This window comes from Salmo trutta, chromosome 24 (assembly GCF_901001165.1).
Source record: "Salmo trutta chromosome 24, fSalTru1.1, whole genome shotgun sequence".
Classification (NCBI taxonomy): Eukaryota; Metazoa; Chordata; class Actinopteri; order Salmoniformes; family Salmonidae; genus Salmo; species Salmo trutta.
Genome location: NC_042980.1, coordinates 34,320,836 through 34,332,198, shown reverse-complemented (window position 1 = coordinate 34,332,198; position 11,363 = coordinate 34,320,836). Strand labels below are relative to the sequence as shown.

At 43.4% G+C, this 11,363-nt stretch overlaps 1 protein-coding gene across 2 annotated transcripts; it reads left to right on the top strand.

The window, feature by feature from the left end:
• Positions 1–1,007: 1,007 nt before the first annotated feature.
• Positions 1,008–11,354, top strand: LOC115161183 (Na(+)/H(+) exchange regulatory cofactor NHE-RF3). Of its 2 annotated transcripts, none has more exons than XM_029711964.1 (9): positions 1,008–1,163; positions 5,401–5,610; positions 5,925–6,156; positions 6,449–6,585; positions 6,925–7,120; positions 7,395–7,591; positions 8,704–8,928; positions 10,257–10,634; positions 10,798–11,354. In XM_029711964.1, exons 2-9 carry the CDS (start codon positions 5,404–5,406, stop codon positions 10,855–10,857), a joined length of 1,632 nt encoding a protein of 543 aa, XP_029567824.1. In that variant the 5' UTR covers positions 1,008–1,163; positions 5,401–5,403; the 3' UTR covers positions 10,858–11,354. The 2 variants fall into 2 exon arrangements, with proteins under 2 accessions (XP_029567824.1, XP_029567825.1); XM_029711965.1 differs by lacking the exon at positions 1,008–1,163 and adding an exon at positions 5,189–5,212.
• Positions 11,355–11,363: the final 9 nt, after the last annotated feature.

The window sequence follows — 11,363 nt, the reverse complement described above, 5'->3', positions numbered from 1 at the left end:
GCAGAGATCAGTTGAAATGAGAAATGTTCTCAAACTCCCTTTGTTACATGGACCCAGATTCCCTATTGCAAGGTACATAATGGTCCAATTATAACAGTCCTTCAAACCCTAAACTCACCTTAAGCATTTCATCCATAACTACATTGTCAAAAGATGGTATTTTTGATTGCCATACTGATAACTGAGTTGAGATGCGTTTCGATATTGTTGGTCGGACAAGCTGTGTGTCTGGGCTTATAGTGTCAGTGAGTAAGAAGCAGACCAGTACTACCAAACTGACTCACCTGACAACAGTGGTGGCTGGTGGGAGGAGCTATAGGAGGATGGGCTCTTTGTAATGGCTGGAATAGAATGAACGGAACGGTGGTTTCCATATGTTTGATACCGTTCCATTTATTCCATTCCAGCCATTAGAAAGATCCCATCCTCCTATAGCTCCTCCCACCAGCCTCCACTGCCTGAGAATTACACAGTCTTCACAGATCAATCAACCAACCATTATATCTAAGACTGGCTTCAGAGGCATCAAGACATGACTATGGTTATATTTATTGATTTGCTGATATAAATATGCATTACACACTATAGTTTGAGATAAAGCATACTATACTGGGGAACTATCCCACAGATAAGTGTATTTCCATTATAAAGCATGGAATTCTTCCATCCAGGCAATACGCCCAGTCAGCCAGTCTTTGCTCCCATTAACCCATCATTACTGCTGCTGTTGTTGTTATTGGGTTGTTGTGGTGACGTTGCCAAGCCTTGATCCTTGACATTGTCAGTAGCTTTCTCCACCCTCCTCTGTCACCTTTGACCAATCTAAACAGATGACTGGGTTGTGATTAACACAGTGGTTTTAAAGGGATACCTGGACTGGGCTGTTTAGACATGTGTCTCCCCAAGATGCTCCTGCCACGAGACACTGTTAAATAACTCAGCCTTTAGGTCCAACTTTGACCTGTCAAAGTCCTTCAGAGAGAGAGAGAGCAAGTGGGAGGGATGAAGCGAGAGAGAGAGAGGAGGTGGGAAGAATGAAATGAGAGAGAGAGCAAGAGCGAGAGAGAGAAAAAGTGTGAAGAAACAGATAGAGATACCACCTTAACACAACCGAAGATTCTCCTCTGGACTGGGACTGGGACTGGGACTAGAGACAGGAGCAGGTGAGTGAATGTTCTACTATTTCTCCAATTGTTGTGGTCTATCAATGAATCACGTATATATTGTGTTTAGTTACTTAGCTTTTGATGCTAATTAATGCTATATTTGTTAACATGATCAATTCTACTTTTTGCTCAGTGTTTTGATATCACATGTATGGTTATTTTATGTGTGGTGGTGCACAACGGCAGGTGTTTAAGACTGTGACTATGATGGACATACAGTTAAAGTCGGAAGTTTACAGACACTTTGGTTGGAGTCATTAAAACTTGTTTTTCTACCACTCCACAAATTTCTTGTTAACAAACTATAGTTTTGGCAAGTCAATTAGTACATCTACTTTGTGCATGACAAGTAATTTTTCCAACAATTGTTTACAGACAGATTATTTCACTTATATAAATTTACTGAATCACAATTCCAGTGGGTCAGAAGTTTACAAACACTAAGTTGACTGTGCCTTTAAACAGCTTGGAAAATTCCAGAAAATAATGTCATGGCTTTAGAAGCTTCTGATAGGCTAATTGACATCATTTGAGTCAATTGGAGGTGTACCTGTGGATGTATTTCAAGGCCTACCTTCAAACTCAGTGCCTCTTTGCTTGACATCATGGGAAAATCAAAAGAAATCAGCCAAGACCTCAGAAAAAAATTGGAGATCTCCACAAGTCTGGTTCATCCATGGGAGCAATTTCCAAACGCCTGAAGGTACCACGTTCAAATGTACAAATAAGAGTACGCAAGTATAAACACCATGGGACCACACAGCCGTCATACCGCTCAGGAAGGAGACGCGTTCTGTCTCCTAGAGATAAACGTACTTTGGTGCGAAAAGTGCAAATCAATCCCAGAACAACAGAAAAGGACCTTGTGAAGATGCTGGAGGAAACAGGTACAAAAGTATCTATAGCCACAGTAAAACGAGTCCTATATCGACATAACCTGAAACACCGCACAGCAAGGAAGAAGCCACTGCTCCAAAACCGTCATAAAAAAGTCAGACTATGGTTTGCAACTGCACATGGGGACAAATATCGTACTTTTTGAAGAACTTTCCTCTGGTCTGATGAAACAAAAATAGAACTGTTTGGCCACAATGACCATCGTTATGTTTGGAGGAAAAAGGGGAAGGCTTGCAAGCCAAAGAACACCATCCCAACCGTGAAGCACAGGGGTGGCAGCATCATGTTATGGGGGTGCTTTGCTGCAGGAGGGACTGGTGCACTACACAAAATAGATGGCATCATGGGGAGGGAAAATTACGTGGATGTATTGAAGCAACATCTCAAGACATCAGTTAGCAAGTTAAAGCTTGGTCGCAAATGGTTCTTCCAAATGGACGATGACCTCAAGCATACTTCCAAAGTTGTGGCAAAATGGCTTAAGGACAACAAAGTCAAGGTATTGGAGTGGCCATCACAAAGCCCTGACCTCAATCCCATAGAAAATTTGTGGGCAGAACTGAAAAAGCGTGTGCGAGCAAGGAGGCCTACAAACCTGACTCAGTTACACCAGCTCTGTCAGGAGGAGCGGGCCAAAATTCACCCAACTTATTGTGGGAAGCTTGTGGAAGGCTACCCGAAACGTTTGACCCAAGTTAAACAAATTAAAGGCAATGCTACCAAATACTAATTGAGTGTATGTAAACTTCTGACCCACTAGGAATGTGATGAAAGAAATAAAAGCTGAAATAAATCATTCTCTCTACTGTTATTCTGACATTTCACAATCTTAAAATAAAGTGGTCATCCTAACTGACCTAAGACAGGGATTTTTTTACTAGGATTAAATGTCAGGAATTGTGAAAAACTGAGTTTAAATGTATTTGGCTAGGGTGTATGTAAACTTCCCACTTCAACTGTAGGTAGGATAGCGGTTAAGAGCGTTGTACCAGTAACTGAAAGGTCACTGGTTCAAATCCCTGAGCCAAATAGGTGAAAAATCTCTTCTTTTTCTAACTTTTTTACCCAAATTGCTCCTGTAAGTTTCTCTGGATAAGAGTGTCTGCTAAATGACTCACATGGAGACATAGAGCAACAACAGAGACACAGGTGCAGTGGATAGTGGGGCTCCAAATAACAATACAGAAGACTTTGGGGTTAGTACTTGACATGCGCCCCCACAATGAGGATTCAACTTTTTGGTAAAGGATCATGGTTCCACTCAATGTAGATGGTGTTTCCTTGCAATTGTCATCTTGGGTTAGTTTATAGGACTGCATCTACTTCCAGGAAACAATCTCCCTAAAAACAGCAGTCTACAGTGACTGTGTCAAGGATTAAATGCTAACATTTTACATATTACTGTGTTCATCATAATCTAAGAGTTGGAACTAGATTAGCAAAATGTAGGAACAGACAAATATCAGCACACTGCCACACACAGACTTACACTACACACAAACACACACACGTCCGTCACGTCTTACTTTCTCTCTGTGATAACAGTGTAATAAACATTACAAGGATTCTCATGTTGACCATCTTGATTGGGGGGTCAAATTCACACATTCCAGTTAAAAGAGCCCTTCGCACCTTCAGCTGGCCCTGGCTGCTGTTAACCATTAACAACCCATGGCCACGGGAGAGGTAGCATAGCAGGTTAACCTTCTTCAAGAGCTATCAGCACTTTGCTACACTATTAAAACACGAGTGTAGATGGTGGTGTGTCTGTGTGCGTGTTTGTGCGAGTTAGGAATTCACCGTAATGGTTGGCAGAATACACTCTCTAGAGATCTCTCGTCAGTAAAGTATCAGTGTAATCAATGACATTCAGCCCAACCCTACACTGACTTATGTATTCTTTTATCTCTACGGGATATCTTGTCCTTTAATATATGTGTTTATATCCCTCTTTTATCTCTCTATATTGCCAATCAGATTTCTGTTGTGCAAATGTTCCACTCCACACCCGATTTACTGCAATTTATCTGATGGTGACGTTGCTGTACAGTACATACCTATGAGTTGCTACAGTATAGCTCACAGGAGGTTGGTGGCACCTTAAATGGGAGGATGAGCTTGTGGGAATGGCTGGAGCAGAATCGGTGGGATGGTTATCAAACTCATGGTTTTTACAAGCATGTGTCTGATGCCATTTCATTTGCTCCGTTCCAGCCATTATTATGAGCCGTCCTCCCCTCACCAGCCTCCAGTGGTATAGCTCCAGTACCAGTCAAAAGCTTGGACACACTTACTCATTCCAGGGTTTTTCTTTATCTTTACAATTTTCTACATAGTAAAATAATAGAAGACATCAAAACTATGAAATAACACATATAGAATTATGTAGTAACCAAAAAAGTAGCCACACTTTGCCTTGATGACAGATTTGCACACTCTTGGCATTCTCTCAAACAGCTTCATGAGGTAGTCACCTGGAATGCATTTCAATTAACGGGTGTGCCTTGTTAAAAGGCACCTCTCAACATCAACTGTTCAGAGGAGACTAAGTGGATCAGGCCTTCATGGTCGAATTGCTGCAAAGAAACCATTACTAAAGCACCCCAACAAGAAGAGACTTGCTTGGGCTAAGAAACACGAGTAATGGACATGTCCTTTGGTCTGATGAGTCCAAATTTTAGATTTTTGGTTCCAACCGCCGTGTCTTTGTGAGATGCAGAGTACGTGAATGGATGATCTCCGCATGTTTGGTTCCCACCGTGAAGCATGGAGGAAAAGGTGTGATGGTGCTTTGCTGGTGACACTGTCTGTGATTTATTTAGAATTCAAGGCACACATAACCAGCATGGCTACCACAGCATTCTGCAGCGATACGCCATCCCATCTGGTTTGCACTTAGTGGGACTATCATTTGTTTTTCAACAGGACAATGACCCAACACACCTCCAGGCTGTGTAAGGGCTATTTGACCAAGAAGGAGAGTGATGAAGTGCTGCATCAGATGACCTGGCCTCCACAATCACCCGACCTCAACCCAATTGAGATGGTTAGGGATGAGTTGGACCGCAGAGTGAAGGAAAAGCAGCCAACAAGTGCTCAGCATATGTGGGAAATCCTTCAAGACAGTGGGGGAAGTTTTAAGCATTGAGGTTAGATACAATGGGGTTTACCACTGATCCACACAGTGTCAGCACTCTCCCATTCTGGTCTGTATTACAAGACATGGCTGAGTAAAAACAGAGGGTGACTGTGCTCACCAGTGTGTGTGTGTGTGTGTGTGTGTGTGTGTGTGTGTATTGTATTGTATTGTATTGATACCCTGTGGTCTCTGTTGCAGGACATGGCTGGGTACAGGCCGAGGGTGATAGTGCTGAGTAAGAAGGCAGGTCAAAGTTTTGGCTTCCTCTTGAGGGTGGAGCAAGGAGAGGATGGTCACCTGATCAGGAACCTGGAGAGTGGCAGCCCGGCCAAGCTGGTGGGTTTGAAGGACGGAGACCGCATCCTCCGGGTCAACGGAACCTATGTGGACGAAATGGATCACTCACGGGTGAGGAGGGGGAGAGGGGAAACTGACAGGGCTAGCAGTTGTTCGATTCCACATAAGCCCTAGACCCTCCCTCTTTTTTTACTGTATTGAAATGATAAAGGAGTAAGCAATATAGTAATAGTATGGTAATAACCGTGTCTGCTATATTGTTCACACCTATCAAGTCCTTTAAAGTGCCTGGGGTAAGGTACCAGTTTAAGTTAGCTAAATGTGGAATTACTAGAGAACACATGTAGCAATAAGTACTGTAATAATGTAGCAGCATACCATACTTTGTCCCATCTCTTTCTCCTGTGCTGTGTGTCCTGGGTTAGGTAGTGGACCTGGTGAAGGAGAGCGGTGCGTCTGTCACCTTCCACGTTCTGGATGTGGCATCCTACAAGCAGGCTAAGACTAAGGGGGTGGACCTGTCTGACCCACACGCCACACCTACCCAGCACGCCATGAACGGGGTGGGAGGAGGGGCGCCCAAACCCAAACTCTGCTACCTGGCCAAGTCCAGCGGGGACTACGGCTTCTCTTTGCGCTCTATCAAAGATGAGAGGGGTGGGACACGCACGCACACGCACACACACACACGTATTTACTTTGGTTCTCTCTTTGATTGTGATATTGCTGATAAGAGATAAGAACCAAACTGACAACAGCAATTATTGTAATCTCTGAGGATTCTTATTCAATTGTTTTGTTTGTTGATCAAGCATCAAATGAACACATTATCTTCGTCTCACATGGCGTGGGCCCTTAACATACATTCCTGTCTTCTTTATGTCCAATGATAATGAATTCAGGATTGTGATTTTAAACTACATTTTCTTTCCTCCATTTCCTGTCCCAGGTGACGTGGGCATGTTCATGACAGAGGTGGCCCCAGGGGGTGTGGCCGCGAGGGCAGGGGTCAAGACCAACGACCGCCTGATAGAGGTCAACGGGGAGAACATGGAGAACACCACTCATGACCAGATAGTTGAAAAGGTCAGGGTTCAGTCCTTATTTACACTACTCTGTGGTTAACATTTAACTTCAATATCTGGCATATTATTCTACAGCCTGTCAACGCATTTTGTTCACTCAGAATACAGGAGTCAGGACAATGATCATTTGGCAAATCAGTGTTAATTCCATTTGGTTTCCCTGGGCAACTCAGCCTTGAGGGCAGAAACAAATGTGATTGGTTACGTTTAGGCAAGATATGTCATAAGTCTTTATTCTACATAACAGATAAGAATGTTTACTCTTCTTCTGTTAATTTCAATCGAAACATTATTTAACTTTGCACCCGCCCGAATGAGCCCGTTGTGACATCTGTGTCAGGTCAAGGCATCAGGCAGCAGCGTCATGTTCCTATTGGTGGATGAGGACACAGACAGGTTCTACAAGATAAAACGAATCAAGATAGGGGCGGGGCTAGCCACAGTGAAGCTCCTCTCACTGAAGCCACGCATCGCAGACTTGGTCAAAGGATCAGACGGCTATGGATACTTCCTAAGGACTGAGCCTAACAAGACAGGTCTGTGTGTTTGTATGGTGTGTGAATTTGGATGTTCAGTAGGTATCCAAAGAAAAACTTGGTTACACTACTATAAGCGAACAGGTATAATGCATTATGATGCAGTTATAATGGCTTTTCATAAGCGTGTATGAACCCCTTATAATGTCTTATAACAACACATCTACTAATAGCCACATAGGATCATCACTACTAAACTATTCACCAACAACAATAGCCATCTGCCTGCATAATTTTACACAATAACACCATCTTAATATCATCCTACCTGCAGGCCACTTCATCAGGGACATTGACAGGGGTAGCCCAGCCGAGAGGGCGGGATTAAAGGAGATGGACAGGCTGGTTGCCGTGGAGGGTGTGGAAGTGGATGGCTGCAGCCATGAGCAGGTGGTGGACAGGATCAGACAGTGTGGCAACAAGTGCTGCCTCCTGGTGGTCGATGAAGACACTGACACGCTCTACAAGATGGTGAGGGTTCTGGGATCAATCTTTCTAGTTGGATTTAGGAAATAAATGTATGAAACAACAGTCATAGGAGTTGGCTCAAGCACATTGGTCTACACATCTGGGCCCATATTTACAAAGTGTCTTAGAGTCGGAGTGCTGATCTAGGATCAGTTTTTCCTTTTGGATTATAATGAAGCTGTAGCTGATACTGATGAGCACCACAATGCTGAGAAACTGTTTGAACACCCTGTGAAAGTTTCCGCCTCTTCCGCTTTACTTACAGATCACATCCACTAATCTTTTGAAAATGCTTCACAATATGTCATCAAATTCGTGAAAACCCCGTCATTTATATATATATATATAAAAAGTTAGAGTTTTAATGTCACATCCACAAGTACAGTGAAATGCCTTTCTTGCAAACTAAAAACCCAACAATGCAATAATCCATAACAATCTATTACTAGAAAAAAATAAAAAATAAGAATAGGAAATATGAAATACACAAAGTAAATAAGTAAGTAAGCATACTATAAGTCAGATCCAATACCATGTTTACATGAGCAGGGATACTGGAGTGATGGAGGTAGATATGTATAGGGGTAAGGGGACTAGGCAACAGAGTAGCAGCAACTTGCATGTGAATGGGTGTGCATGTGTGTAGTCAGTATAAAAGTATGTGCATATTATGTGTGAGTGAGCAAATGATGGAGTGAGTGTATGTGTGTGTGTGTGTGTGTGTGTGTGTGTGTGTGTTGGAGTGACAGTGTGTGTTTGTGTGTGTGTGTGTGTGTGTGTGTGTAGATCCCTGTGAGTGTGCATAGAGACAGTGCAAAGATTGAAATAAAAGTTCAATAAAGATACAAGGTAAACTCAGTCTGTGTAGCTAAATTGTTAGCTATTTATCAGTCGTATTGCTTGGAAGCTTTTCACTTATAGTCATGCTGCCAAATGCCGTTTTGCACTTTAAAGACCATTCAAAAAGCCTACTAAAGTTGAAAAACTTCAAGGGTGAGGGGCAGTCATTTCATAGTGTATACAGGCTCAGGAACTGTCCAGAAACAGAAGTGCAGTAAAGAAGACTACTGTGCGAATTGAGATATAGGTCTGAGATTAATTGTGATCTTTCACAGGGAGGCGTTTCTCCTCTGTTCTACTTGGAAGAGATTATGGAATCCCTCCTTCCAGTAACCCCTCCACCCAGCTACCCAGAGTCCGTGCCGGCCCCAGCCCCAGCCCCGGCCCCAGCCCCTGTTACCACAGATCTCCTCAAGCTGTGCAAGATGGAGAAGACCTCCGCCGGGTACGGCTTCCACCTCAACGGTATACAGGGAGTCTTTGGCCAGTATATCAAAGAGGTAAGTACAATGAACAGATCACCTACCTACAGTACCAGTCCAAAGTTTGTAGAATAATAGTGAAGACATCAAAACTATGAAATAACACAGAATCATGTAGCAAACACAAATGTGTTAAACAAATAAAAACAATGTAGCCACCCTTTGCCTTGCTGACATCTTTGCACTCTTGGCATTCTCTCAACCAGCTTCATGGAGGTAGTCACCTGGAATGCATTTCAATCAGAGGATACGTTCATTAGAGTTCTCAGCCTCAAGAATTGCAGCCCTAATAAATGCTTCAATGAGTTCAAGTAACAGACACATCTCAACATCAACAGTTCAGAGGAGACTGTGTGAATCAAGCCACTACTAAAGGACACCAATAACAAGAAGAGACTTGCTTGGGCCAAGAAACATGAACAATGGACAATAGACTGGTGGAAATCTCTCCTTTGGTCTGATGAGTCTTTGTGAGCCGCAGAGTAGGTGAACGGATGATCTCTGCATGTGTGATTCCCACCGTGAAGCATGGAGGAGGAGGTGTGATAGTGGGGGGGGGGGGGCTTTGCTGGTGACACTGTCAGTGATTTAATTAGAATTCAAGGCACACATAACCAGCATGGCTACCACAGCATTCTGCAGCGATACGCCATCCCATCTGGTTTGTGCTTAGTGGAACTATCATTTGTTTTTCAACAGGACAATGACTCAACACACCTCCAGGCTGTGTAAGGGCTATTTGACCAAGAAGGAGAGTGATGGAGTGCTGCATCAGATGACCTGACCTCTACAATCACCTGACCTCAACCCAATTGAGATGGTTAGGGATGAGTTGGACCGCAGAGTGAAGGAAAAGCAGCCAATAAGTGCTCAGCATATGTGGGAACTCCTTCAAGACTGTTGGAAAAGCATTCCAGGTGAAGCTGGTTGCCAAGAGTGTGCAAAGCTGTCATCAAGGCAAAGGGTGGCTGCTTTGAAGAATCTCAAATATATTTTGATTTGTTTAACACATTCTTGGTTACTACATAATTCCATGTGTTATTTCATAGTTTTGATGTCTTCACTATTATTCTACAATGTAGAAAATAGTAAAAATAAAGAAAAACCCTTGAATGAGTAGGTGTGTCCAAAATTTTGACTAGCACTGTATATCCAACAGGTAGCCTAACAGACAAGAGAATGCATCCCAAATACATGAACTACTATGGGAAAGATCAAGAGGCAAAGCACATGCTAGCCTCAATTCCGTACCTCTGAAACACTCCTGTCATTCAGCAACTGTCAACTGTTGTTTACGTTCCAAACCATTCACAACTCAGCTCACCCCTTGATGTCTTCTCTGTAAGGTGGTGAAGGGTGGAGCCGCGGACAGGGCTGGTCTAGAGGACGAAGACATGGTGGTGGAGGTGGATGGTGTGAATGTGGAGCAGAGCAGTCACGAGCAAGTGGTGGGGTTGATCCGTAAGAGTGGCAGCTCGCTGGTACTCCTAGTTGCCGGGAAGCAGGCCAACGACCACTTCAAAGCCAAAGGGGTGGCCATCACTCCTCAGCTCTTCATCCCCTCGTCCCAAGCCAGGTCCCCATCCCCAGCCCCGTCCCCGTCCCTAGCACGGAGCCACACACCAGCCCAGATAGACACCCCAGCCACTCTGGAGGAGGTCCAAGAGGAGGAAGACGAGGAGGCTGCTGAGCCAGACACCGCGCCGCACCAGGCACGAGAGAGGGTGAGTGACGTAACATAAATGTGTTCCTTGAGTGCCTTGGTAGCTTCTAAACTAGATCCAAATTATCCAGGCAAACCAAAGTAGTTAAAAGCAAGTTTGTAGCAATTGTATTTTCCCACAGTTCTATTACAGAAAAATATATGACTCTCTTTCTCTCTCATAGACTCCATCTGTGTCATCAGCAGCATCATCATCTTGCTCGAGCGTTGATGAGAGACTCTGAGAAGTCTCCAATGAGAAATCATTTCCTGTTAAGACTTTTTCTGTCTCCCATCAACCTTTGCACCATGCTGGATAATGCAGGTATCTCTGCTCAAGAACGCTGATCAAACTTAATACTTTCCGATGACAGAGGCTGGTTTTAGGTATCAATGCAAATCGGTTGAAAATAGCAATAAATAGCCATTAATGTGTAATTGTATTGATCAGTTAGATAGCACTGTTATCCAACCAGCGTATGGATCAGTATAATCTCATTACGAACACCTGCAATGTAGACCGAGAACACTAGTAATGACAGTTCAATGTGTTTAACTGGAACAGTAACCATAGTGACAGAGGTCTACTGTACTACACCTTAATAATAATACTGTCTTTTAAATATCATTAAAATAATCAAATACATTTGATTTGTTTTAGCGTACCCAAAGAGCCATTGTGTCTTTCTGCTCAGATGTCAAATACTGCTCTCACAACGAGAATAAATGATCCTGGACCAGATGCCTGTTT

Excerpts from the sequence above, each read along its gene's own strand:
- LOC115161183 (XM_029711964.1), top strand. The coding sequence starts at position 5,404 with ATGGCTGGGTACAGGCCGAGGGTGATAGTGCTGAGTAAGAAGGCAGGT. Across the intron at positions 7,121-7,394 it reads GACTGAGCCTAACAAGACAG|GCCACTTCATCAGGGACATT; the intron begins GTCTGTGTGTTT and ends TCCTACCTGCAG. Across the intron at positions 7,592-8,703 it reads CTGACACGCTCTACAAGATG|GGAGGCGTTTCTCCTCTGTT; the intron begins GTGAGGGTTCTG and ends GATCTTTCACAG.